Source organism: Colius striatus, chromosome 13 (genome assembly GCF_028858725.1).
Source record: "Colius striatus isolate bColStr4 chromosome 13, bColStr4.1.hap1, whole genome shotgun sequence".
Lineage (NCBI taxonomy): Eukaryota > Metazoa > Chordata > Aves > Coliiformes > Coliidae > Colius > Colius striatus.
In genome coordinates, this window is record NC_084771.1 from 6,227,372 (window position 1) to 6,254,519 (window position 27,148).

A 27,148-nucleotide genomic window follows, 5' to 3' on the forward strand; every position below is an offset into this window, starting at 1 on the left:
CCGTCTCTGCACTCCTAGCAGAGTTTAGATTCTTGTGTTTAGATTCTTGTGTTCAAAGTGTTCTGCTGGGGCAGAGCCATTTACCTTTCCCTGGGTCAAGCTGGAGGTCCTTCATTTTGCTTAGCAGCGTTTGTGTTTCTGTCACGCAGGGCATCACGCAACAAATCCGAAAAGAAGAGGAGAGACCAGTTCAATGTCCTCATTAAAGAGCTTTGCACGATGCTGCAGGGCCACGGCCACCCTCTCAAGATGGACAAGTCCACAATACTGCAGAGGACCATCGACTTCTTACAGAAACAGAAAGGTACTGGAAGGCACTGGCCTGCTCCTGTTGAAGGAGCTGGCTCTGCGTCTGCCCAGCAGCCAGTTTCCACTCAGAAGATGGAAACTGTTTTTCCCAAGCATCTAAAAGACCTCCAGTGAGGACATGAACAAGGCACAGCAGTTGGCCTCAGGGAATGGGCTAGGTTTGGATACAGTGCTGACCAGTTAAACATAGGTACACTTGAGAAGATGCAGTATTGTTTGCTTTTCAATGTAGTGACACCACTCTGTTTCCCCCACTGGCCTCCGCTTCCCCTGACACATTTGTATGCTCTCAGACAGAGCATGAGGGAAGAAGAGACGAGGAACAGTGCACACTACCAAAGCCAGGGAAAAGAGGTTTCTGTGCTCTGTTCCCAGGTTTCCTGGGGTGTAGGGGAAGGCTGGTTGCAGCCTGTCCTGCTGCCTGGGCATTCCTGTGAGCCTTCCTGACATGGCCTCAGAGTCACAGATGCCCTCTGCTCATGCTGGTGCTCAACTACTCTGAAATTAGCCCATTGATCTTGATTTTTGAAGGATTTCTTCAGACCACTCAAAATGTCTCCTCTTACTTTTCTTGATTTCTAATGCATTTGTATCATGGTGATGTGGAAAATGACTGTTGCGTGCAAGAAGGCTTTGTGTGGAGAATGATCTGAGGATGATTCCTCTGAAAACCTCTTAAAAGGAATCTAGTGTTGCTTGAAAATGAGAAAAAAAAAAAAACCCAACTGGCATGAGTCATGTTGCTTTTTTGATGTTTTCTCTTTAAGAAATCACAGCACAGACAGAAGCCTGTGAGATTAGACAAGACTGGAAGCCTTCATTTCTTAGCAACGAGGAGTTCACCCAGTTGATGTTAGAGGTAAGAAGAAATTAAAGCTGCCCAGATTAGTGAGAAGTAATCAGTTCAGTGGAGTGGTTCAGAGATACATAGTTCCTTTTCACCTGTAGGTCCCAATGTTAATGATTTCTACTCTGGTGGCACATATCATACAAACCTGACAGAGACCAACGTTGTGCTAATTGCTTTGCAGACACAGAATTAAAAGTATGATTGCTTTCCCTTAAAGATAAGCAACTTTTCGTTTAGGAATGAAGACCAATTTGGCCCAGGTTTGGCCTGGTGAGAGGGGAAAAACAGAATTGCCCTTCTCAGAAGAGCTGCTGGAGCTGGCAGTTTCAGCAAAAACTTGAAAGGCTCTGAAAAAAAGCAGAGCAGTTCTCTCCCTCCCACATCCCATTAGCCAGGCAGCATTTCTTTTGCTACTGCTGCTAGCTGTACAGTGCTGTACTTGTGATGTAAATGCTGTATCTCTTGCTTGGTTTGCCTTGAAGTGCATTCAGGAGAACAACTCTGATGCTCTCACCTCTCAGATGCTTAGCTGATCTAGAAACACCTCTTGAGCCTACATTTTTTTTCTTTATTTGGGTTTATGTTGCATGTTCCTCTGGTGAGGACATGTCCTGCCCTGCGTGGGCTGCTCTTGCTCTTTGCCCCACCAAAATAAGGGTGGATGCTGGGCTGAGCTGGGAGGTGCTGCAGTGTCTTAGTTATTCCTTTTTATCAGGATGTCATGACTCACCTCCCTGGAAAAGTCTGTTCATTCTTTCTGGGAATTTCTCTCACTAAAAAAGCTGTTTTTTTCCAGCTGCATGGAAACAAATCCCCCCCCCCCAAGAAATGTCAGAGGAAAGACAACCCTTTAATAACTGTTGGCTCAGTGGACTATATTAGACTGTTGACCAGTTTACTTAAAATCAGTGATTTTATCCAGAGAGAGCTTATTTCCAGCCAAGTATGACAGTGAGGTGGGGAAGATGGTGAATGCTGCATCTCTGACTCCCTTTAGCTGAGCTAGCAGAACAGCCTCACAGTGTCTCTAAAAGAATAATCAAGTAGCAAGAAGAGGATCTTGGTGTTAGAGAATACCAGGGACGTACACAGGGTCAATGGTACAAGAAGGTGTTGTGAAGAATAGGGAGAACACTCAAAAAGGAAAGCACATGCAGTGACTGAAAAGGGACAGATCACTTCAGCTCTGGCACAGAAACCATTGTGAATATAGGGAAACAAGACAAACCTTAACATTATTATTTCACTAGCCTAACGAGTGCTTTAAGCAAAATACATAATGCTTTAGAGCTTGTCCATATTGTCCAGAACTGGCTAAAACTCTACAGCATTGTATACTTTTTCTATCTCTACTTATCCATCCATCCTTCCACCCACCCAGCCACTGTGCTGGGTTTGCTGTGATGGTATCTAGCATCTCCTTACGCACTGAGTTGGTTTACTATTGTGTCATTCAGAAGACTTAATGGAGTGACTGAAGTCACAGGGGTTGTGTGGGTGTAGAAATTCTAACCACCGCTGTCTTGCTTCATGTCAAATAAATACTCACTGGGTGAAAAATATGAGTCAATTTAATATTAATGAGCAAATAAGAATACAAGAAGAATGTTGAATTAGACAGCATGTGTAGTTTTTGTTTGTCCTCATTGAACTACCATTTCCATCATTGGTTTCTGCTTGGTTTAAGCTGTTGGAAGCATCACCAAAGAATAAATTAGCTTATTATATTTTAAGTTGCATAATTCTTTTCTGTTTTCTCTTTTCACCTGCCTTTCAGGCACTAGATGGCTTTCTCATTGCTCTTACCACTGATGGGATCATTATTTATGTATCTGACAGTGTTTCTTCTCTGCTTGGACACTTACCGGTACGTTCTGACAACGTGCTGTGTTGAAGAGACATTTTCCTGCCTTAACACAGTCATGCCACTGCAGGGCTGGGGATTGGTTCTAACTAAAGAGGCAACTGACTCTGAGTGGAGGATAAACCAACAAAGTCCTCAGGAGTCTTTCAAGCTCTTGTGAATAACAGATTCTCTCTCAGAGTCTGCGAGTTCACAAAGGAAAGGACCTGTGCAAAATCCCTGTACTCGTAGCTCATGGTTTGGTTGCATGTTTGAAGGATGTTCTGGGTGGGGTTTATCCCACCAGGGCTATGGAAAATGTTATACTTGTGAAATCTCTGTGTGCTGAAGCTCTCCTCAGATAATGCAAAGATTATTTCAGGACTGAGTCTACGCTCTTCTAATAACATGAGGGGTTTTTTTTACTCATAGCCCACGGTCTTTAGTAACAGGTGTGTGGCCTCAGAGTTTTCTGGGAGTATCTCTAGAAATCAGTTAGCTCTTGCTGCAGAAATTTCTGCTGGCCCCCCAAAAGCCTTTTTCATTTTTATCTGTTGCCAAGCAGATGTGATATGTGGGCAAATCTGAGCACACAGTTTACCTGGCTGAATGTTGTGGTATACAAAGAAACAAATACGTGCTGACGTTTTGGTAGATCCCCTTTAGTCAGGATGTGTGGGTTTATCAGCACTGAAGCGCTTGCAGGTCGAGCTGATTTTGCCAGATGTTCAGCCTGGAAGACAAATGGAGGATGTGAGGAGGAGCTCTCCCACTTCTGTCCTCTGCTTCCAAAGGGAAATGTTTCACATTTTCATTTTCTTACAGTATTTCTCATCACGTCATATTCCTGGGGTACCAATGTTTCCAATTTGCATCCAACTGAACTGCAGGGCAACCTCTGGGACCCATTCAGCCTTTTGCAAATAGATAGCAACACTGGCATAAAAGATCCTAAGGGTTAGACTCTGCCCTAGATCCATCTGCAGATTGACTGGGCTTCCTTGTCTTCAGCCCCTGTTCTAGACCGGCAGCAGCCGTGCAAAGGTGTGTGGTTGTGGCAGGCTATACTGCTGAACATGACAAAGCATTCTTTTGTATCAGTCAGATTTGGTGGACCAAAATATATTGAACTTCCTGCCTGAGCGGGAGCAGAGCGAGGTGTACAAGCTCCTTTCTTCACATGTGCTCATGACAGATCCTGTTGCAGCTGATTTTCTCAACGGTAAGCTCTGCTCTTGTCTGCCGTCAGGGAAATCTGCCAAAGGCAAACAGCTCCCAGGGGAGCTTGCACAGGGCTCTCCACCTATTTCATTCTCCTGCCTACTGCTTCTGTTTTGCTGTAGTTAATATTTCTGGGGTTTAATGCAGCACATCATTTAATGTTCCTGCAGGCTGCCAGTACCTGGTCTTTGATTTGTGGGTTTTGTTCTATGATCTGCTCTACATCACAGGACAGTGGAGTTGCCTTCAGGAGATGTTTTTCCCAGGGGAGGGTGCTGGACTGAGGCTGTGAAAGGAGCAGAGGGCTTGGGGGAAGGAAAAGGGGTGGGAGAATCCTAAAGGATATCGATGCTTTGTTCCTCAGGAAGCTTGCATGTCTCAGGACAGCTGAGAAACCCTACATGCAAGTTAAGCAACAGCCTTCCTATCTGAGCAGTTCGTCCAGATCTCTACTACTGGCTGCTGTCCCACCCCCAAAGTGTCCCTTTCCCCAGAAAATGTCCCCAGCCCAAGAGTGGGCAGCAGCATTCTCCTAACATCCATGTTTCACCAAGCCTGAGTTGGGTCCTCCCTCAGTGTTTTCTGGTGGGTTAGCTGTGGCTGGGCAGTGCCAGCCTCCCTCTCTCCTGCCCTGTAAGCATCAGGGGGAGATGGGCAGCTCTGGTGCTGCTGCTCTGCCCTGGGATTGGTTTCTCTCTGGCTGAAGACCACATAGTCTAATCCACAGAGTTCAGACCTTGGGCAGAAAACTGATTAAGAGTGTGGCACAGTGCCCTCCACCCTTAATGGAAAGGTTTAGGGTGCCCTTTGGATCTGAGTCCTTCCCAGCAATGCCAGAGCACAGCACTGCAATATCACTTAACAACTTCCCATGAAGTTGTGCACACACAAGGTCAGGGAAAACACCACTGACTGATGTTGTGTAGCAGAGAGGCTGTAAAGCCTTGACAGAAAGGGTGAAAATATACATTTCCTTAAGCAGAACCAGCTTATCATTGCTCCTTGTAGTTATATATTGACTTGAAGGTATTAAGAGCATCCCAGCAGGGTGTGCTCAGGTACCACAGCAGCAGGGTTGGTATAAACACCTAAATAGATTTCTTGTGTGGAGTGTGCCAAAGTGCAGACTTCTACTGACGTTGGCTGTATCTCTCCCTCTTTATCTCATTTCAGCAGAAAAGCAGATAGAGTTTTGCTGCCATTTAGCAAGAGGCAGCTTAGACCCAAATGAACCTCTGACGTATGAATATGTGAAATTTGTAGTGGATTTTAAATGTTTTACTCATGGTAAGTTACTGCTCCAGCCTACTTTTAGCTCTCTACTGCTCTCTTTTAAGTTGTATGTTGATCTATAGCCTCCTAAAGGCCTTGTTGCAGCTGAAAATGACCAGTAATCAACAGGGATAGAATGAGCTGTGGATATGTTGGAGATGGATAGATAGATAGATAGATATAAATGGTGGTGATGCCATTAGTCAGAAGAGTGCACTCTTCAAAATGCTGTGCTTGAAGAACTCATACCAGACGGATCCTACCTCCATTTGACCCACCCCCCCATCAATTGTCAAGCAGCCTTCTTAGTCAAATAGTGAAATATACTGTTCTGTTTCATTTGTGGCAGTCACATGACACTTTGTAAAGATTATGTAGTTTGAGAACCCGTAAAATCTTGCATCTTGCAAATGTAGAGCTGGGGAAAGGCTGACAGGGAGACTGTAGCTGCACACTGTGAGCTGTGAACCTTCCCTGCAACTGTGTAACTCGGAGTTGCAACTGTGGTTGCAGCTGTGTAACTCGGAGCCTAAAGGGTCATGCTTTAAATAACATCAGCATGTACCAGTGTGGCATCCTCTCATGGGTAGGAGGAGTGTGTTGCTTGGGTTTCATCAGGCATTGTACATGTCTGAACATGAAAAGAAAGCTCTCCTTCCTCTTCTTCTTAAATAAATTATCTGGTTGTGTCTAGTGCCTACACCCTCCTGTAATGGCTTTGAGTCAGCTATTGCACGAGCTTTCAGGTCAGCCACGGAGGAGCAGATTTGCCTTGTAGCAACTGTTCGTCTTGTCACACCGCAGTTCTTAAAGGTGAGAGCTCTGGGACTGCACCTTCCCTTCCGTGTGGGGCCGGGCTGGGGGTGGCGCTGGCACCAGGAGCCGGGTGCTTGGCTGTTGCCAGGCCCCTCAGGGAGCCTGCTCAGCAGCACAGGCTGCTCATGCCAGGGGCTGCTCCGTGAGAGGGGGCATGGCTGTGGTTGGGAGTGGGAGACAGCACAAGTTAGGTGGTTTTGGATGATGAGGTATGACTGGGAGTTGGAGGCAGCTGTGGGATGGGGCGTCTCGCAGCAGTCAGCCCAGGTACAAGGTGAGCAGCTAAACTGCTTGAAAAGTTGCAGCCTTTCAAGAAATACATCCCAGCACCCCTTTGTGTAAGAAGGGCACATATGTCTTGAAGGACTGTGAACATGATGTTTCATGGAGTGTTTCTGCTGGCACAGTGCAGTGCTGACAGGGATAAACAACCATGGGTGCTGCTGGCTGAAGACAGTATTAGCCAACTCGATTTGAGACTGGACCTGGTGCTCTCATCCATCTTCATAAACCAATATTTACAAAAAGCTGGGGAGTTTTGCCTACAGGCTGTAAGACGAGTCCCTTGGACTAACTCTGAAATTCAGCCCAAGGTGAATTATTCAGCCACTTTTCATCAGTTCATGCATCTATAAAACAAGGCTTATACATTCCTTAGAGGAAAGTAAGTCAAGTGCTTTCCAAGCACTGTATATTGATAGGCTTTGTTATACCAAGGTGCATCCTTGTCTTGACAGATGACTCCTTTTGTCATTTCATAGAATGACGTGTCTGAACGTACCAACTGTTTTGCAGGAACTCTGCAACGTTGAAGAGCCATGTGAAGAATTTACATCGAGGCATAGTTTGGAATGGAAGTTTTTATTCTTGGACCACAGGTAAGAGGTTTGGTTTTAGTTACTAAGGAATAAACAAACAATAGTGTAAAAATAGAAAACTTTGTGTAGCTGTTGCCTAAGATCCCAAGTAGAATAACTCTAAATAAATGCAACTGGGTGAGTAATAATACTCTGAACTTGCTTATAAGACATGCTTAAATGCTTTGCTCTTTTCCACATTTTAGGCAGGTAAGAAACCATATAAAATGGTGGGAAAATGTCTAGAAAATGTCTAAACTTTACCAAGATAGTAAGTCCTCGAAACTGAGCAGTGTGGGTCCTGTTCCTCGTGTTGATTTAGCTCCTCTGCTTTCCAGCTATGGCTTCCAGGAATCCTACTAAATCTTTTGCTGTGTCAATAAACTTTTGGTTTTCCCCTTCAGAAATTATGTAATTTATAAAAACAAAAGAAAAAGCAGTGGGTTAGATGATTTGGTTTTGACAATGTCCTACAGTGGGCTCAGATTCAGCTGGGTGAATGAAACAGACTGGGACCACTTTATTAGCTGCTTAATATAGGATTCACTTTCTTCAAAAGAAGCTGGAGGGTTTTGTTCATTCTTTTATTTCTCTATATTTAACATGTCTGCATATGCATGTTGCAAAATCCTGCCCTTTCCATTATCCCTCCCTTTGCAAGCTGTGCAAAAGCAGTCATTACTAGAAATAGAAGACAAGTAAATAAGGCTGTAAGGAAAAAAATTATTAGGGAGGAAAAAACCCTAAATATCATCTGCACAGGTAGAGCAAAAAAAGAGAAAGCAAATATAAAATAATAATAAATAAATAAAATGAGATGTGTATCTCACATCATACCTTGAAGCATAGAGGAACCGAGCTGGAGACAGCCCTATGGTTAATGCCGTGTGGTTTGGCACAGTCAGCTTCTTATTCATGTTGTTAAGATCTTGCTGGAGTGACTTTGTTACACTTTAATTGGACTGTACAATAGTGCAAGCCTTCAGAATCAAGTTATTAGTGTTAAGATTCATAAAAGAGCCCTAAGACCCTTATTTCACTGCCTGATGAAGTGAGCTGGTTTTCCAAAGGGCTGTGTCCCAGCAGTTCCTGTGAATAAGAGCAGGAGCTGCTTTGAAACCTATCAAAGAGTCTTTTGATGAATCTGGGTTATGACTCAGAGAGGAATCTCTCTGCTTTGGGTGCTTGCAGGCACTCTGGTCCCACTCATATCCCATCCTCAGTGAGGAAATCTTTGTTACTGAGAGTAAATTAAACTGGTGCAGATGCTGAGGCAGAGTTTGTGACAGCCCCATACACAAGCAGCGAGCCCAAACCCAAGAAGGAGTGGGGAATCTCATTTAATTACCAATTCAGACCTCTCTCCAGTGCAGTCTGCAGGGTGCTGTGAGATGTTGTTGGATATTTGCTGTTTCTTGCTCATTTGTGTCACTTCACACTACCTGGTGCTGAGGTGCATCATCAGTCAGGGCATGAGTTGGAACCAAGACCTTTGCTATCATGACGACATCATCAATTGGATTAAAGACAGATAAAGCAGAAAACACCCTGTAGATCTGGTTAAACATTAGAAAACCAGGAAAAATCTGTTCTCTGAGTCTACATGTAAATATGTGTAGAGGAAGTAAACCTATCAACTTTGGTAATTACCTATTTCTCTTCTGCACTATGGTTGTCTCCTTATTTTTCCCTTCATTTATTAAAAGAGTGCACTCAATAGGCTCTCTGAACACTATGCACCTCCTTCTGCAGGCCTCAAGGCTGGAAATGTTCCACAAGCAAAGCATCTCCTTGTCAAATGACAGATGAGGAGTATTTTGTGGTTGCTTTCTCATCTAAAGAATTCTGGTGGAAGTCAGAAGGCATAATACTTTGCTGATCAGCTTGAATGTTTATCTGATGTGCATCTGAAAGACGTTATTGTCTTGAATATAAGCATGTCATTAAAGTTAGGAGAGATGCTGGCATGTTCTCCCAGAGATGGCAAGGAAAGATACTTTAATAAATACACATATTATCATCGTTAACAGAGATCTGGGTCACATGAAGGAAAGGAACACAGTGCTCTATGAGAAGTTATTGGGATAAATAAGGCTGGGTTGGGAGGGAGACCACTGTGTACTAAGCACACTCTGTTTCAAGAGGTGTGCCATCAGGGAGTGTGGGGGATTGGCTCTTCCAGCCCTTTTTCTAGGACTCAGGAGCTCTTGCTCAGACCTTGATCCTGCTGGGGCTGCTGTTGAGCAGGTCCTGGCTGTCCTTCCTTTTCCCCTATTTCCCATTTGGTGCCAAACTGCTTGTGGTTATGGGGAAGACAGAGGTTCTAGGTCTGTCTAGGCTTTCTTTAGTTGAACAATCTAGGCCCACTGTGTCTCAAGAATGGGTTGCTCACAGGGGAGGAAGGCTTCCCACATTACTCTCCAGAAGACTCAGGATTGAACCATCAAAAGCAAATACGATTAAATAAGTTTTTTCTTGTGTTCTTGGCCACTTTATGACGTTCACCTTCAATAGAGTCACTCAGCACACCAAGAGAAAGGCAGTAACGCCTTCAGACTGCCCTGGTTTTGAAACGTTAACCATTTCACTAACACACCACCACCTTATTCCCAAGGAACATGCTGAACTTGGCAGGTGAACCTCATGCTATCAGCACATCCAGCAGCCAAAACAAATAGGTGGAGCCAAATTAGCACAAGTCCTGCCTCACAAAGTATGTGCAGTGCTTGAATTGGTGCAAGCAGGAGTGTACTTAGAGTCATAGAATCATTTCTGTTGGAAAATACCTTTAAGAGCATCAAGTCCAACCACTCAGCTCACACTGCTAAATCCACCACTAACCCATGTCCCTCAGCACCATGTCTTTTCAATATCTCCAGGGCTGGGAACTTCCCCACTGCTCCCTGGGCAGCCTGTGCCACTATCTAACAACCCTCTCGGTGGAAAATTCTTCATAATCTCCAGTCTAAACCTCCCCTGGTGCAACTTGAGGCCATTTCCTCTTGTCCTATCACTTTTTACTTAGGAGACCAACCCCCACCTCACTACAACCACCTGTCAGGTAGCTGTTAAGAGTGATCATGTCTCCTCTCAGCCTCCTCTTCTCCAGACTGAACACCCCCAGTTTCCTCAGCCGCTCCCCATCAGGCTTGTGCTCCAGACCCTTCACCAGCTTCATTGCCCATCTCTAGACACACTCCAGCACCTCAATGTCCCTCTTGTAGTGGAGGAACCCAACACTGAACATAGTACCTGAGGTGCAGCCTCACTAGGCCTCAGTACAGGGAAAATCACTGCCCTGGTCCTGCTGGTCACACTATTCCTAATATAGGTCAGGATGCCATTGGTCTTCTTGGCCCCCTGGGCAGACTGCTGGCTCATGTTCAGCTGCCTGTCAACCACTACCTCCACGTCCTTCCCCTCCAGCCAGCTTTCCAGCCACTCACCCCCAAGCCTGTAGTGTTGCATGGGGTTATTGTGGCCCAAGTGAAGGACCAGGAGACAGAAGGTGACGTGCTGATATAGGGAGGCAAAAATAGTGGCTTTTCTCCTCACATTTCAGTGTTGTTTCATAACGACAAGCTAGCAGGCTTTGGTGAAGGCTGTGCATAAGCTCAGTGTTGTTAGGACACTTCCTTAAAAAACAAATCTCATATTTTGCCTAGAAAATAGAAAATCTGGAACTGATGGCAGAATAGTCAGGTAAGTCATTGCAATGTGCCCATCTGAACACTTCCCCAGTTCCTTCTCTACCTGCCATGGAAGCAGTAGTCCTTAGAGTCAGCCCCACTCCTATTCTTGGTTTTACTACCAGCACAGAAACATTTTTTGCCACTTACAAGTTTTTCCATGGGAGCAATTACTTTTTTCTTTTACCCAAGCTGATCCTGACACACATGGCAGCTTCTCACTTACTCTTTCTTCTACAGTTACTACCCAGATGACATTTACATCCAACCTACTGGATAATTTTACTTGAGCTCCGAGTTATTATGCACACAAACAGCCGTAGCGTTTCTCAAGCTGTGTCTCACAAGCATGAATTGAGTCACTGCATACGTACATGCCTTTCTCTACACCCACATAATGAATAGGCTGTGAAACAGTAAACACACACCTTTTCATTTTCTCAGTTTTTACCTCTCCCTCACTGGTTGGTTTTGGTTGGGTTGGGTTTTTTTTCTGCTTGTATATGAAAATACATCATTGTGTATATGAAAGGCCACTCCTGATTTCTCTGCCAAGTGAATGAACAAGGTGCTTTTGGTTGCTAGTATCACAGTCTATCTGCCAGGTTGTCAAAGTGTCAGCTTTTGTGCTCACTCACTGCGCTTTGCTTCCCTTCTAGGGCTCCACCTATTATAGGATATTTACCCTTTGAGGTTCTGGGAACATCAGGGTATGATTACTACCACGCAGATGACCTGGAGCTTCTTGCTAGGTGCCATGAACACTGTAAGTTCCTCTCCCTCTGCAGTGTGTCTGTCTTTGATCTCGTTTGTCACTCGTGCAAAACCTTTTACTGTCATCACAAAAGGCATCTTTATCTGGGGCACAAGGGAATTCTCTCCTCTCATGACTATCATAGCCAATGCTCACCTGGGAAGCTGAATCCCTGCAGAATTCACCAAGATCAGGAACTCTTTGTGCAGGTTTCCCAAACTGGCAGATATCCTGTTTGAGCACAGGTTATCTGAGAGCAAAATGGAATTCATAGATGGGATGTCAGAAGTTTTCACCCTCTGCCCCATTTTGTGAGGGCAGCTCCAAACCCTAGGAGTTTTGTTGTCTGTTGCAGTTTATGAAGTCTTGCAGTTCACCTTCTAAAAGCAGCATTTGGAGCACCTGCCTGTGCACTTAGGTGTTGTGAACCTCATTATTAGTAAAATGCTTCTGGAGATCCAGACTTTTTTAAATACAAAAGTATGGAATACAGATTCCCTGTGGGTGAAAATGGCTCGTTTTTAGTCAACCTGAAAGTAAAGCAGAGAAGTCCGGTTAGGGCTGATGTGTGAACACCAGAGAACATCTATGAAGTTCATTTTCATGAAAGCTGAAATAGTGTGACCTGCAAGAGGAGAAGCCAGGTCAGGGGGACCCCCAGGCTTAGCCTGGGGACCATGGCAGTGCAGCCCACTGCTGGAGAACCATGTCCTGGTGAATGCTGGAGCTGGTGTGAGGAAGGCAAAAGGTGGCAGCAGATGTGGTCTCGTAGTCAGTGGGCTGTTCCCACCAGATGAGTGTGTGAGGTGCTTTATCCCTCAGACTGTATTTTTCCATTTTATTACACACGCCCTTCAGAGTGAGACACTCAGCCAGGATTAGGTCTGTTCTCCAGCTGGTTTGCAGTGCCAAGCACTGTAATGCAAAGCAACTTACACACTTCATAAAATGCATCTAGGTAATCAAATATTTTGCCAAGGAGTACAACTTAAAGGTTTCCTCTGGGCAAACTCGCTGTTTGTCTCTGCTCTCTCCGTTTGCAAGGAGCATGTTTTGTCCAGAGGAAACAAGGACACCCCAGAGAGTGGTGGGAGAGATGCTGTAATTACTCTGAGATGCCAAGTAGCGTGGTGCAGAGACACCAAGAAACTCCACAGCCTCTCAGCATGCTGGAGCTGGACAAGTTGCTTTGCCTTGCAAACCACCCCGACCTCTACCACATACCCTCTGCCACTTACGCCTGAAGGATCTAGTAGAGAACTGAGAAAATTGCTTCTCTGAATGTCAAGTTTCCCTACTCAGGCTGCCCACCTGAATACAGAGAAAGCTGTGAAAGGGGCTAGACAGAAGTTATGTCAAGTGCAGCAAGCATGTCGATGGGAGTATTAAAGGCATATTTTAGTTGCTGTCTAGTGCAATACTTTTAGGGCAGTTTGCTTAAAAGACCATTCAGACAGAAGTGAGCTACTCAGCCAGATGATGCCTTTTTGGTAATACCTGCATGCAGCTTGACATAGACAGTGTGTGGAGAGTGGGGCCAGATCATTCAGCAGGGAATCTATTTAGTGGTTTTTGTTCTATGCCTCTAGTAGCCACAGACTATTTGCACAACATATCTGAAGGAAAGGATCTTTTAATCTTACCATGCAGGAGGAAAAAGTGAGGTGCTGGTAAAGTGACTTGTAGAAGATGCTTCAGGAAATCTTTGCCAGCCCTAGGAGCTGATCCCCAGCATGGCATGTTAGCCAGGGAGACCTTCAGTAGGCACTTCATCTAAGGTTAATCACTGTTAATGGGATCACGAGAGAAGTTAGACTTGATATTTAACAAAGTAGAGCTGTAGTTAACAAAGTAGAGTTGAGTTAACCTGGCTTGATAAGCTCCCATTTGTCAGGTTGACCACTCTGGGCAGGCGTCTTGCCTACTGTGAAGTGAAATGAGTTTGCTTAAACCACATTTGTATTTTGCTTTGCATTAATCATGAGTATTTTAAGTGACCATGTTTCGTTTTGTACGCCCAGCAGTCCAGGAAAAATTCATGTGGTTATTTAATGTGGTTCCCCTCATTATTTTCCAGCTGTGTTATACCACTTGAGATTTTCCTGGACATGCCCTGATAATCTGTACCAATCTGGCATGTTTAGGTCATCTCTCAGATGAAAACTCTCAGTTAAACTGGTGAAACTCCACCATCTTAGTGTTTTGTCACATTATTAGGATCCTGACTTCAATCTCCCAGTCTTTGGAATGCATTGTCATGAACTTGTGAAAGGCCAGTGCTTTGTTTCATTAATCTTATCTGTGCTTATTTCAGAGGACCTCATAAATAAGTTTTAAGAACATGACTAGCTCTATAGTTATGCCAATGCTTAGTTCTAAGAACAGTCTCAAAATAGCAAAGTGCACTCTTGACAGTCAGTAGCAGGAAAGAACCCAAATAAAAGCTCAGTATGTGATTGTGTATCATCTGTCATGTTTATAAAGCCACAAGAGCCCTTTTAGTGCTTATCAGACTGCAAGAGAGGTTTGGGACTGTAGGGTTTTTCTAACTGCCTTTTGCACCACGGACTTTGTGTTTGCTATAAATAAATCACTTTCTGTTTTTGTTTGACAGTGATGCAGTTTGGGAAAGGCAAGTCCTGTTACTATCGGTTCCTGACCAAAGGGCAGCAATGGATATGGCTGCAGACACACTACTACATCACCTACCACCAGTGGAATTCCAAACCCGAGTTCATTGTTTGCACTCACCTGGTAGTCAGGTAGGAGCAAGCACTAAACTCTTCACAGTGTGTGTCCCACGTACCCATCCGTTATTGGTGTGAGCCAAATATGTGTTGTGCATGTTGACACGTAAAGATGGGATGTAGTTGTATAAAACTATTATGACAGGGAACATGGGGAAAAGCATAATGTATTTTCATTACTCTATTTTTTGGCAAGCAGGCCAAAAGCTTGGAAACCACCGTTGGCGCAGCCTATCAGTGTGTTACATTCCCCTTTTATCCCTGACCTTAGGAAGAATGAAAGCTGTTAAGAATCAGACAGCTTTATGGGCATGAAGGGGATCATACATCTCCTACAAACCCTTTTGATCAGAGCTTTAAATATATATGACTTGAGGTGAGCTGCTGTCCTGACAGCCTTATTCCTCCCCTGAAATTCAGCCCATGATCCCCCCCTAGTGGGAAGCTGCTTGTGCTGAGAGGCCGTGCCTGTGGTACCCACCTTCCGAGGGGAATCTGCCACTGTCATCTCATAAAAGATCGTGTTAAGGGTGAGAATCTATTTACTGAAGGGCTTGAAAAACACTGGTTTTCTCTACGAACTTGAGTGAACACGTTGCTCACTGCATCTTTCTTTGCTGTCAGGAATCGGTTTGTGAATGGTCTATTCTGGTTCTGTTTTTTCTTACCAAACATCTGGAAGAACAAACACTAGTAAACTGGGATTCTTCTCCCTGTTCTGAAGCACAGACTGAGAACACCTTACACCACTGAAGAGGTGTGACTAGAGCTGTGTGTGCTGATACAAACACGTCAAGTGCTAGAGAAGAGATTGCTTCTGAGCTGTGCTGCATCTGTGATCCTTCAGGGAATTAGGCTTCACTTTAAGCTCTGAATTTATTGTGCATGAACTTGTTTCTTCTTTCTGCTTCCAGTAACTTTTAAACATAGTGATGTGGTCCTAAACAGGTTTTGAAATTCAATTCTGTCTCTTTATAAAGGTTTAGGATGTGTTGTTCAAACACAAAAAATGTGATTTCAGGAAAATTAAGTGCCTACAGTGATAGAAGTGAGTTCAGTTCAGCAGTTTCTATTGCCTCCCACAAAAGTTATGGCCCATTAATATTCCAGTGCCCTGAATTCTGGCACCTTTCAGTGCCCACGATCCACATGTGTTCAGAAAGTCTTTCAAACATCCTCTCCAATTTATCCCAATGGTGAATCACATGGAAGTGTTTACTGTAAACACTGTATTGCTTAAGACAAAAAATAGTAAGGAGAGCAAAGATTTAGAGGCACATTCCAGGGGATTCCTGCACCTCACATTGCACCTGGGCAGCTGTGGGTTTATATTCAGAATGCCACTGGAGTGAGGGATGTAAACTCTGATGTAGCTCGCTCCATGGCACGGTGTGCACCCTCAGAAAGAGGGGAGCTGACCTCCTCCTCCCCAAGGCACTGGCTTAGGTCTCCCTGCAAAAAAAATTATTCTGGATGGCCAGCAGGTTAGAAAACGAATGTACATTTGCTATGGCAGTTTGCCTGCACAGAAGCTGGAGCATCATTTTTCTGCCTGATTATGGAAAATGAGAGTCTCCTTTATTAAGAAAATTGCACTGAGGACAAAGACACTCGTTTTGTCTTCAAAGTGCACTTTGCTTTTAGATTGGTTTTGCTTGAAGGCATCCAGGGCTAAAATTTGCAAAGTGTCTACGTTTGTGCTTGGAATGATTAGTACAATTAATCAGATGGGCTGTGCAGTCCTGGGCACAATGGGACTGGGACACTGCCCTTCTGTTCCTTCTCTGTGGATATTCAGCACGTGCAGTTACTCCCAGACTGCAAAGCTGTGTGATGATGCTCCTCCAAGCACCTTGCATTTGAGCGTGTGTGTGTGCTGTGCAAAGCCTGTGACTCAGCATGAAAATTCCATAGTGACCTGTATAGTATAAGATAGTTACAATAAGACTGAAAGAATGGATTATAAGTGGGATGTTTTTCCTCCTTTTTAGTTATGCAGAAGTTCGAGCTGAAAGAAGGCGAGATCTTGGCCTTGAGGAGTCATCAATCGAACTGGCATCCTCTTCCATAAAGGTACCGTGTCCCTTCTCAGTTGGATGAGTAGGTGGTTAAACCCAACTGAGTAATCACCAGTCTTAAGGAAATACCTGTTCTTTCTTATTCTCTTTACTCTCATCTTATTCCAAGCCCTCAGTTGGATTATGGCTCAAGCAGACTCTGAGAAGTTTTCCCCTGCATGACTCTAAACACCCCTGAAGCAAAGTTCACTTATAACTGCAAATTCAGCACTTGCTTTGCTGCTGTTCTGCTGTTTATTTTCTTTCTGAGACTGCTACTCAAATGATGGGTTAAGCCACTCCAGTTCAGAAGCAGAAAAGCAGAGCTGGAGGCTCAGCTGCTGTGCCTGTCAGCATTAGTAAGGCTCAGAGGATGGAGGTGCAAGGCAGTAGCACATGATATCTGTTTAGGCAGTGCCAGCTCGTTATTGATGCTCAGGCCAAGATTGAAACTGAAGGGAAAACACTTGCTCTTATTTCAGCTGTGTTTACACCATTGCACAAGATCCTATCTAGTGCAGGATTGTGACCAGAGCAATAATTGCCACGGCTGGAATCAGTCTGGCATCCCAACACACCTGTCCAATTAACAAGGCCATTTTAATTATTTTTAAGTTCTTCCTCTCAGTAATTTACAAGTAAAACCAGTAATCAAAGCAATTCTAAGTGGATTGTTGTGTAATTATCATTCCATTAGTCTCACTGCTCTTCAAACATGATTTTGTAGAAGCCATTTATGGGGTGTATAGGGGGAAGGTGGCCCAGAGACCTTTTGTACTTGATTGAGGACTGTCTTACAAACAGCTGCTTCTCTGTCACCACAGCACACCTCTGGTCTTTTCCCCCTTTCCACTAAATAGCTGGGATGCTTTTCTGCAGATTTTAAGGAGCATCTGTTGATTTAAGGCAGCTGGAGGAGAGGCAGAGCCATCACTCCCATTGCTTGAGGGGAATGGGACACTGGGGAGTTCCCCAGGGGCATGAGGAGGGCGATGGCACAGCCATCGTGGTCACCTATGTGCTGCAGGTGAGCCAGTCTCCCAGGACCCCACAGTTAGGGGCTGTTTGCCATAAAGCAAGTGGCATCTGTTGTTTTGGTGTGCCAGCTCCAAAGCCATTAATACTCACTTGCTCAACCCTCTGCAGATGTGCTGCCAGGTTCCCGCCCAGAGCAGCACCTGGGAGCTGCTGCTCTGCAGGCAGCAGTGAGCAGCCATGCAGCTCTCAGCATCACCTGGTGCTTGTTCTCTGCAGGAGCCATTTGCTTCAGAGTCTCCCAGGGCTGCAGCTGTGCCACTGCTCCATGTCTCTTCCCTGCCATCTCCCTCCATCTCTGCAATGAATAAACCCTTCCCCAGCCAGTTTCTCTTGCTGCTTTCATTTGTATACCTCTGCCATCACTCCCCAGTGTGCAGCAGCCAACCAGCTGTGACATCTCTGAGGGAACTGGGCAGAAGGAAGCTAATTATAAAAGGCTATTTCCACTTGCACTCAGCTTGGGAGGCAGAGGAGACAGACAGTGACATGCCATGGGCAGCAATCCTCATGGTGTTCACCCCGCATGTGGTATGGCCCTTCCACTGCTGCTCGCTGCCCTCAGACAGGTGTCCTACAAGAGAAAGTCAGGAGTGCTGGGGTGTGATCCTGAGGGTCTCATCTGCACAGGAGTACCTGAAGGCTTTAGTGTGATGTGGAATACCACACCAGGGTTTGGCGGTGTGGTGCTGCAGTGTGTGCCCTCTGCACACACAGCCTGGTATTTTTCTCTGCAAACAAGCAGTCAGGGAGGTGGAGCTCCCCTCCAGGGTCATCCTCGCCCGCTGACCATCTCACTGCTTGTGCTTTGCTCCCCACAGAGCCACAGCAGCTACCTGGACGTGGGGCAGTGTGGCAGCAGCCAGGATGCCAGCCGGGAGGGCGTCTCACTGTCGTCTCACAGCTCCCGGCGCTCCTCACACACCGCGCTCTCCGACTCCGCATGTAGGTGCCAGCACGGCTGGGGACAGCCCAGCACAGGGGTGAGGAGTGGGCTGGAGGACAGAGCAGCCTCCAAAATACTGGGGTTTGTCTGGGAGACAGCAAGTCAGGGGCTGCTCAGCACAGGGACCAAATACTGTGCCATACCAAGTTATGGTGCAGCAGCAGAGCCACAGCTGTATGCTGCCTCTCCCTCTCAGCACACTGCCAGTATCAGAGTTGTGCCACCAGCTGAGGGCTGGGGCTGTTTGCTCTGGCTTAGGGGACAGGAGGTGACTCGCTAAGCTGAAGCAATTTGAGCCTTGAACCTCACTGACAAGACTTCCTTTGTGGGGTAGTTTGGTCCTGGATGATAAATCCCTGCAGAATCATAGAATAGTCGGGGTTGGAAGGGACCTCTGAAGATCATGTTGTCCATCCCTCTGCTAAAGCAGATTCCCCTTGATCAGGTCACACAGGAACATATCCAGGTGAATTTGGAAACCTCCAGAGAAGGAGCCTTCACACCGTCCCTGGGCAGCCTGTGCCAGGGCTCCCTCACCCTCACAGCAAAGTAGTTTTACCTTGTCTTTAAGTGAAACTTGTTGTGTTACAGCTTATGTCCATTATCCCTTGTCCTGTCACTGAGCACTAGAGAACAAAGTGTCACCTCGTCCTCTTAACTTCCATCTTTTAGTTGATGAAGTCCCCTTTACTCTTCTCTTTTCTGGACTAAACAGTCCCAGGTCCCAGAAGGCTGCCTGCCTTACTGGCAGCTTTGTCCCAGCTCCCACGAGTGTCTCCCCTGGCCCTGGAGACAGTAGTGAGGCGACTGTCATGCCCATGGGTAGGAGCCAACTCAGGAGGCTTTTCTTAAAGTACTTGCCAGGAGAAGAGTGAGAAAGCTTGTCCTGAGACACCCATAGAGGGAAGGCTGAAACAGGGCATTAGCATCAGAAGGGAACCCCACGAGTCAAGCAGAGAGCCAGAGAGACAGTGGCGGTGCAGTTTGGGGACCTGCTTTGGCAGCGTTCAGGTCACTGCTCATCCGTGTAGGTGGAGTTTGGGCTTAGCAGGGTAGCCAGGCAGGGATGTGCCACCTCACAGCAGCCCATCTGTTTTGCAGCCACGTCGTCCATGCGGCACACAGACACCAGCACTCCCACGCGGGCACCGGGACCGGCGGAGAAGGCTCTGCGGCTGCCGGCGGCTGCAAGCGCCCAGGTCAGTGGGCCCAGCCACCAAGGCCTGTGCTTGGCAAACCTTGATCCCACCCTCAGAGAGGCTGGACCCCCACCTCTTCACATGCTGGGCCTGAGCACGGCGTGTCCCAGGCTGTGGGGATGGTGCTGGGCAGCACAGCCAGTGCAGAGCTGCTGGAGCCTCCTCTGCAGCCTCCTCTCAGGATTCTGCTCCAGGCCAAATGGCAGCTCACGCCGTGACACTGCTTTTGGGGAGTTTGCACACATGAAATGGCTTTTATCCAAAGCCAGATGCTGACACCAGGGATGTGCAGTTAGCAGGGGGCACGCAGGAGCTTAAATTCTCCCTTCAGACCCATCCTCAGGTCTCCACGTGCCATTGCCTAATTGCCTGAACTTGTTAATCACTCCTATGAGCTGGTATCGCACCAACTCTGCATCAGAGGTGCTATGGACCTACAGTAAAGCTAAGTTTTCATTTCTAGGCCATAGCAACTCCTCAAGGCCCTGGTGAACACCTCCCTCAGCACCCCGTGGCCCAGCCAGCCCTCCCCTCTCAGCACGCTGTGATGGTATGTGGTTCATTGTTGTTAAACTGCCTGCTGTGGCCAGTCAGTGGGGTGGACTCAGTGGCTCCATGTCTCTGCTCTTATCTCCTTGCTGGCTGGTCCCACCATTGGGGCAAGGCTTTAGTGCCCTTTCTGTTGCTGTTACTGAGGTTCACTTGCAAATATATTATTGCAACCACTTGTTTCAGTGAGACAGAGCAGGTAGGATACCCAAGGAAGTAGCTTAGAAGAAGGTTTACACTTGTCAAAAACCTGAGGGCTGCTGAAGGGCTCATCTCCGACTTGCTGGCAACTAACTACAAGCAGGTACAATGCTGAAGAGTTTCATTGCCCTGGTAGAGGAAAGAGATGTCATGGAAGGTTTGAATCAGACCAGAAAGAAAAGGAAAAAAACCACAAGAAAAATGCAGGAGTCATAAACCATAACTCTGAGGCTTGTCCTCACAGAGGAAACATTCAGACTCTGATACAGGGATTGAAGATGGCCCTTAGATGTGAAAGAGAATTGTGGGATTCGAGCCTACCATTTGGCAAATGTGAAACAGCAGCACATCTGAAAGCCCAGCCTGGAGGTGTGGCAAGAGTTTGCATGCAGTGTCTCCCACAAACACCAGTGCCCAGAATCAGGGAGTCCCGTGCACAGAGCCTGCATCTGCACAGCAATTTAACAGACAAGGTCTGGAAGTGAGGCAGTGAGTATGAGCCAGTTGTGCTGCTGCTCTGGAAGTACAGTAGAACTTTGGTTAAATATGCAATTGCAGTTTTTTGTCAACAACATGTTTTCTGTGGCAAAAGCTGAAAAAGCCATCACTGTTTTTCTGAAGGCAGCATCACTGTGAATGTGAGTAGCAGGACTGATCCCACCCCATGATCTTGTTCTCTGTTCTCTGCAGCCAGTGTACCATTTCCCAACCCAACTGGGGATGATGCATCAGCTGAAAGAGCAGCTGGAAGAGAGGACTCGCATACTCCAGGCTGACATCAAGACACAGCAAGAAGAGCTACATGTCATCAAAGAGCAGCTCCAGCTCGTGCAGGACTCCAACCTGCAGGTACCTGCTGCCCCTGGGGCTTCTAAACCCACAAACAAAATTGACAGTGGCAAAAGCATTAGAAATCTTCTCAGGATAAATTGATAGGTTGGTCTCAGATGTGAAAGCAGTGTCTCCTGAGAGATGAGTGCTGCCAGCATCTGCTTAAGTGCTGAATCAGTAATTTTCATAGAATTGTTATGGTTGGAAAAGACCTTTAAGATCATCGAGTTCAAACACTGTCAAGCCCACCACTAACCCATGTCCTCAGCACCTCAGCTACATCTCCAGGTTTGGGAACTCCACCACCTCCCTGGGCACCCTGGGACAGTGTCTAACAACCCTCTCAGGCAAAAAGATCTTCCTAGTCTCTAATCTAAACCAGGTGCAACTTGAGGCCATGTCTTCTTGTCCTATCACTTTTTACTTGGGAGAAGAGATCAATCCCCACCTCACTACAACCTCCCCTCAGCCTCTCTTCTCCAGGCTAAACACCCCCAGCTCCCTCAGCCACTTCCCATCAGGCCTGTGTTCCAGACCCTTCACCAGCTTCATTGCCCATCTCTGGACATACTCCAGCCCCTCAGTGTCCCTCTTGGAGTGAGGGGCCCAACACTGAACACAGTGCTTGTGCAGTGATTTAGAGCATGACTGAAGTGCCCCTGCACAGCCATCGGGGCTGGCTGGGGCTGCTGGATCCCCAGAGCCATTCCTGCAAAATGTAACAGGCCTAAAGGAGCTGATCAGTTGTGGCTTTGAATAAATATTTGAACACAAGCTAAGCTTTGATTTTCTGCTGCTCACAGTTCAGTTTGCCCCTGGATTGCGTGGTGTTGCTGCTGCAGGGTTACAGGTGTTGACAGAGCCAGCCTGGGAGCGGAGCCGCTCTCTCCCAGGCAGCACAACCACCCCATGAGCTGCGGCAACTCACGGTTCTCTCTCATTCAAAGATGCTGATGCAGCAGCCCATCCCCATCGTCTTTAACAACATGCAGCACTCGAGTCCCAGGAAGCCACCGGGGACGCCCAGGCCCAGCACAGCCAAGAAGTCCCAGCAGCAAAGCCTTACGGGGACGAAGCAGTGCTGCGGCACCCACCCGCCGGCACCGCGCCAGTTCCTCAGGGACCCCCGCGGCACAGCTGCCCAGGTCACCGCCTGCTTCCTTGCCTTTAGCATCCCCTTTCCTGCCTCTTCAATACCTGTCCCCCCTCTCTGTGGTCCCACACATCTGCTCTGTGCTGGTTTCACTCGCTAGCTGACAGTACAAGATTTGTGTACGGTCAGTTGTCAATGATGCCTAAAGACATTAAACCCTGGGGACTGCTGGAGCCATCGTGGTGACCAGAGAGGGACTGAGTGGGGGGTTTGAGCTCTCACTTCATGTCTGTGATTGCAACATGGTGCTCATTTGGAGCCAGTGAGAGTTGTGACATGGTAGCAGAGGGAAGTAGACGTAGTTGTAAAAGATTTGTTTTCTTCTGCCTGAGAAGCCTTGAAGGCAGCTTTGGGAAACAAGTTTGTCATCACTAGACCTAAATCCACTGTATGGGTCACATCTCCTTGGGAAATAACTGGTGTGCCCCAAAGCAAAAAAAAAGACCAAATCATTGCTTTAAAGGATGGATGAGACACATTCCTTGGGGACTTTGGATTTGCATTCCTCCTCCTCTCTTAAGCTGGTCTCTTCTCCCTTGAGCCTTGCGTGCCCTTACTGTTGTACTCTGGTTTCTCAAGAGACTATCTGCTCCTACCACTGGAGATCCCAGCCCCTGCATACAAAGGCAATAAATGCAAATGGATTGGTTGTGCTCAACAGATGTACTGTTCCTCCTGTTGTGTTCACATGGAATATTCCACTGTTCCTTTTCCCATCTGCATGCTGGAAGCAGTTATTTTAGCCCATTGGGGAGCTTTAAAAACTGAGGTGGATATGTGTGTCTTCATTTCAGGTACAGCAGCAGCAGCACCTAATGAGAGGAAACCAAGCCCAGCAAACCTGTCTGCCAGGGCAGACGAACATTTCAGTGCCCCTTTACAACAGCCCCATGGTGTTTTCACAGACACATCCCGTTACAGTGGCTGCACAGATGCCAACCAACAGCAGCGAGAGGCAACCACCATCTGACTACAGCCAGGACAGGAGCCTCAGGTGGGAACACAGCCCTACTGGGAGCCTCCTGAGGGCTGGGGAAGTGGGGAGGGTGAGCAAATCTGGGCTCAGGGAGGTGATGGTCTCTGGGTGCCAGAGCAGAGTTGTAGGGATGTTCCCTCCTGCAGAGATCCAGGTCAGCAGTGAGCCTGGTGTGCATGTGAGCAGGGTGCTGTGCACATCGTGTCATACACTCAGGGGCCTGAAATCCTTTGCTCTCCATATCTCCAGGTATATAATGGTCCACATAGCTCAGCAACCTTTGGACATGCTGCCATCAGAGGGAGTGATCAGGAAAAAGTAGTAGAGACAGCCTTTCCCCAAACTGTGCCTGCTTGCTCTGAAGCTCCAGAGCGTCTTTTCACCAACCAGGACAAAAGCAAAGCAGTTTTAATTTTGTAGCACTCTGAAAGCATTGTACAAAACATATCCAACTGCCCTAAACTATTCAGCCACCTTTCACAGAGGTGTCTGCATATGCTGCCTGCAGGATCCAACTGTAGGGGTCTCACCAAACACAAAATCTTACACAAAAGATGTATCAAGTTTCAGCTCACCTCTGCAAGGGGTGACCAGGTGACAATAAGCACCATATTTCACAGAATTACAGAATGGTCAGGGTTGGAAGGGACGTCTAGAGATAAATCCAGTTCAACCTCCCTGCTCAAGCAGGTCCACCTTGGTCATGTCACACAGGAACACATCCAGGTAGGTTTTGAAAGCCTCCCGAGAAGGAGCCTCCACACTCTCCCTGGGCAGCCTGTGCCAGGGCTCCCTCACCTCAACAGCAAAGAAATTTCTCCGTGCATTCCAGTGGAACCTCCTGTGTTCCAGTTTGTGCCCGTTACCCCTTGTCCTATCACTGGGCACTACAGAAAAAAGACTGGCCTCATCTTCTCAACACCTGCACTTTAGGTATTTATGAGCATTGATAAGATCCCCCCTCCATCAATCTTCTCCAAGCTAAACAGCCCCAGGTCTCAAAGCTTTTCCTCATGAGAGAGATGCTCCAGTCCCCTGATCATCTTGGTGGCCCTGCACTGGACTCTCTCCAGCACTTCCCTGTCCCTCTTGAGCTGGGGAGCCCAGAACTGGACAGAGGACTCCAGATGAGGCCTCACCAGGGCAGAGTAGATGGGAGCAGAACCTCTCTCAACCTGCTGCCCACATTCTGCTTGATGCATCCCAGGATGCCATTGGCCTTCTTGCCCTTGAGGGCACATTGCTGGCTCGTGTTCAGTTTATTATCAACCAGAACTCCCAGGTTCCTCTCCCAGAGCTGCTCTCCAGCAGGTCACCCCTAGCCTATACTGGTGCATGGGGTTGTTCCTCCCCAGATGCAGGGCTCTGCACTTGTCCTTGTTTTAAACCTCATGAGGTTCCTCTCTGCCCAACTCTTCAGCCAGACAAGATCTCCCTGAAAAGCAGTTTCATTACCTGTTTTTCAGGGTGATGGTTTGCATGCTTCCAGAGAGGATTTGTTCCTAAAGGCTGACAGTCAAGAATTTAGACCCCTCCCCTCCCTGAGTGTCCTCTGTTTTTCTCCCACTGCAGGATGCTGTTGGATCAGTCTGTGCAAGCCGCCGTGCCCCCTGCCAACAGCAGCGGCCAGGCCACGCAGAGCAGTGCCAGCAGGCAGCCAGGAAAGTGAGTCTTTGCTGCCCCTTGTTTTCATGCAGTGTTTTAGCAGGACACTTCACAACAATGAAAATTACTTGTACGTGAGCATGCAAACACAGACAGTCCCAGTCTTAAACAAAAGCTCAGCTGGTTAGGAGAAAAAGTAATGAGAATATTTTTAATTACAGGGAACTTTATGGTAACTAAAATGCTTTAAAAAATAAACTGTTTTCTGGCTTTTGCAAAGCCTGCAATGCCTAAGCCAGTCATGGGGGAGATGTGTGACCTTAAGAACCTTTATTTTCTGCAATTCCAGTCCAAGACTGATGGGGAGGGGGAAATCTGGGCCCCCCTTTCGCTTAGCTCTGGTTCCTGCAGCACCGGGCCTCCCCAGTGCCTCCTCTGGTGGTGGGTCTGGGTTTGTGTTCTCACACCTTATTTTCTTCCTCATGGCAGATTTGTTGCAGAGCAGATCTTGCCTCCCCCAGTACAGATGCAACCCATTACCTGCAGCACTGTCCGCCCTCCAGCCCCATCACCTGTGTTCTCCCCTTCTCTGATGATCCCCCACGCGAGCTTCACATCCCACCAGGCAAACACACCACTTCATCTCCACCAGTGGCCACAGCAACAAGTTCAGCAGCATCGACTCTACCTTCAGGTAATGGAGCGATGCACAGGGATGGCTTTGGGGTTGGGTTGGGTTTATCTGGTTACTCAGACCTGGTCAGTGTACTTGCAGAGGAGAGCATTGGCTGCATGTCCCCAAGTGCTCAGCCTTTCCAGGCTGGCTCTGCACTCTTTCAAGGCTGTGATTTCCAACAAACTCACTTATTTAGTGTCCAGAGAAAATACCCAGTGTTTCAAACACAGCTCGTCAGCCAGAGGAGCTCTGGTGGGAATCTTGCTGCAGATGTGAAACGTGACAGGGGATAAGCTCTTTTGAAAACATGCCTCCAGCTGTTAAGTCTCAGCACAGCAAAGGTTTTATCAGCTGCTGTCACTGCTTTCTTTTCATAGATGAGTGTTTTACAACACAAATCTCTGGAGTAGTTGATTTTGGTTTTTCAAAGCACAGCTTCATCGGTGTATACCAGTGATGCTGCCGGGGAGGGACGCTGTTGGAACTAATAATGAGTTAGTGCTGCACCCTCCCAGACTTGCCTGGTTGGCAGAGGTGAAGTACCATCCTCCAGGCAAAGACGGTGCAAAACAAAGCAGGAGAAGTAGGTACAACTGAAAGTAGCCATGCAGCAGGAGGGGACTGAGAGTAAGAAATGAAGTGTTGTCATCAAATGTGGGCATGAGCTTTGGGTATATGTGCCCACAGGCTGCGATGAAGTCCTGAGGACCAGCAGTAGGGACAGCACAAAGATTGTGCTGGGGGAGATAAAGAGCTCCAGGGACATAGAAAAATAGGCTTTGTTACCACAGTGCCTTGAAGGGGGAGGTGAGTCAGCAAGTCTTTGGGGGACCAGCCACAGGGTGGCACATGGACAAGGTCACTGAAGATCCTTCCCATGGGAGATGGAAGTTGCATGTCCTGCAGATTTTACCTTGTGTCCAAGTAGCTTTTGGAGGTCCCAATTCCTACAGAGCCCCCTCTGGGGCTGGTGGGATGAATGGAACCTGCTCTTCCCATACTCTACAGGCTTTGTTAGTCACATTGACATCAGCAGCATCCCAGGCTGCTTGCACAACTCCTGCCCTCAGTGGGGAGAGGCCAGCTGTAGGACTCGGTCCTCGCAGCAGGACGGGTGACAGGGCAGTGCTGACTCGCTGGCTCTGTGTCTCCCGACAGATGCCAGGGCCCGAGCCGGTGCCTGGAGGTCCGGCACAGCGCATTTTCCAGCCCCCTCACGCGCAGCAGCCGAACCCCCTCAGCTACTTCCTCCAGCCGCCGCAGCAGAGCCGCCACGCGCAGGGCCAGGCCTGCAACCTGCCCGACCTGCCCGAGATGCAGCTGCCATGAAGGGCTGCTCCAGCAGCAGGGACCGCCACGGCTGCAGCTCCTCGGCACCCAGGCACAGAGGAGGACGCCAGCAGAGCCCGGCAGGGGTGAGGTGGGGAACGTGGTGGCTGGAGGGACAGTCCCCAGCAGGGGCAGCTCCACGGTTGGGGTTTCACGCAGCCGCTCCAGGCTGCTGCTCCGGCAGCTCTACCTGACCTTGCCCAGCACAGTGGTGCAACTGGAAGGCGACAGCT

General features: G+C 47.5%; 1 protein-coding gene across 3 annotated transcripts in view; it reads left to right on the forward strand.

The window, feature by feature from the left end:
* Positions 1–27,148, forward strand: part of PASD1 (PAS domain containing repressor 1) — a 52,349-nt gene extending 25,201 nt beyond the window's left edge. Inside the window, exons 4-22 of one of the 3 annotated variants that reach the window (XM_062006550.1) lie at positions 150–304; positions 1,077–1,168; positions 2,937–3,026; positions 4,104–4,224; positions 5,397–5,510; positions 6,190–6,308; positions 7,107–7,189; positions 11,517–11,623; positions 14,226–14,373; positions 16,350–16,431; positions 18,272–18,395; positions 19,498–19,595; positions 20,059–20,145; positions 21,036–21,194; positions 22,124–22,321; positions 23,124–23,323; positions 24,878–24,970; positions 25,400–25,604; positions 26,745–27,148. In XM_062006550.1, coding sequence (XP_061862534.1) covers positions 150–304; positions 1,077–1,168; positions 2,937–3,026; positions 4,104–4,224; positions 5,397–5,510; positions 6,190–6,308; positions 7,107–7,189; positions 11,517–11,623; positions 14,226–14,373; positions 16,350–16,431; positions 18,272–18,395; positions 19,498–19,595; positions 20,059–20,145; positions 21,036–21,194; positions 22,124–22,321; positions 23,124–23,323; positions 24,878–24,970; positions 25,400–25,604; positions 26,745–26,915 — 2,446 coding nt within the window. In that variant the 3' untranslated portion in view covers positions 26,916–27,148. The remainder of the gene's footprint in view (positions 1–149; positions 305–1,076; positions 1,169–2,936; positions 3,027–4,103; positions 4,225–5,396; positions 5,511–6,189; positions 6,309–7,106; positions 7,190–11,516; positions 11,624–14,225; positions 14,374–16,349; positions 16,432–18,271; positions 18,396–19,497; positions 19,596–20,058; positions 20,146–21,035; positions 21,195–22,123; positions 22,322–23,123; positions 23,324–24,877; positions 24,971–25,399; positions 25,605–26,744) is intronic. The other 2 variants (XM_062006552.1, XM_062006551.1) reach the window with 2 other exon arrangements.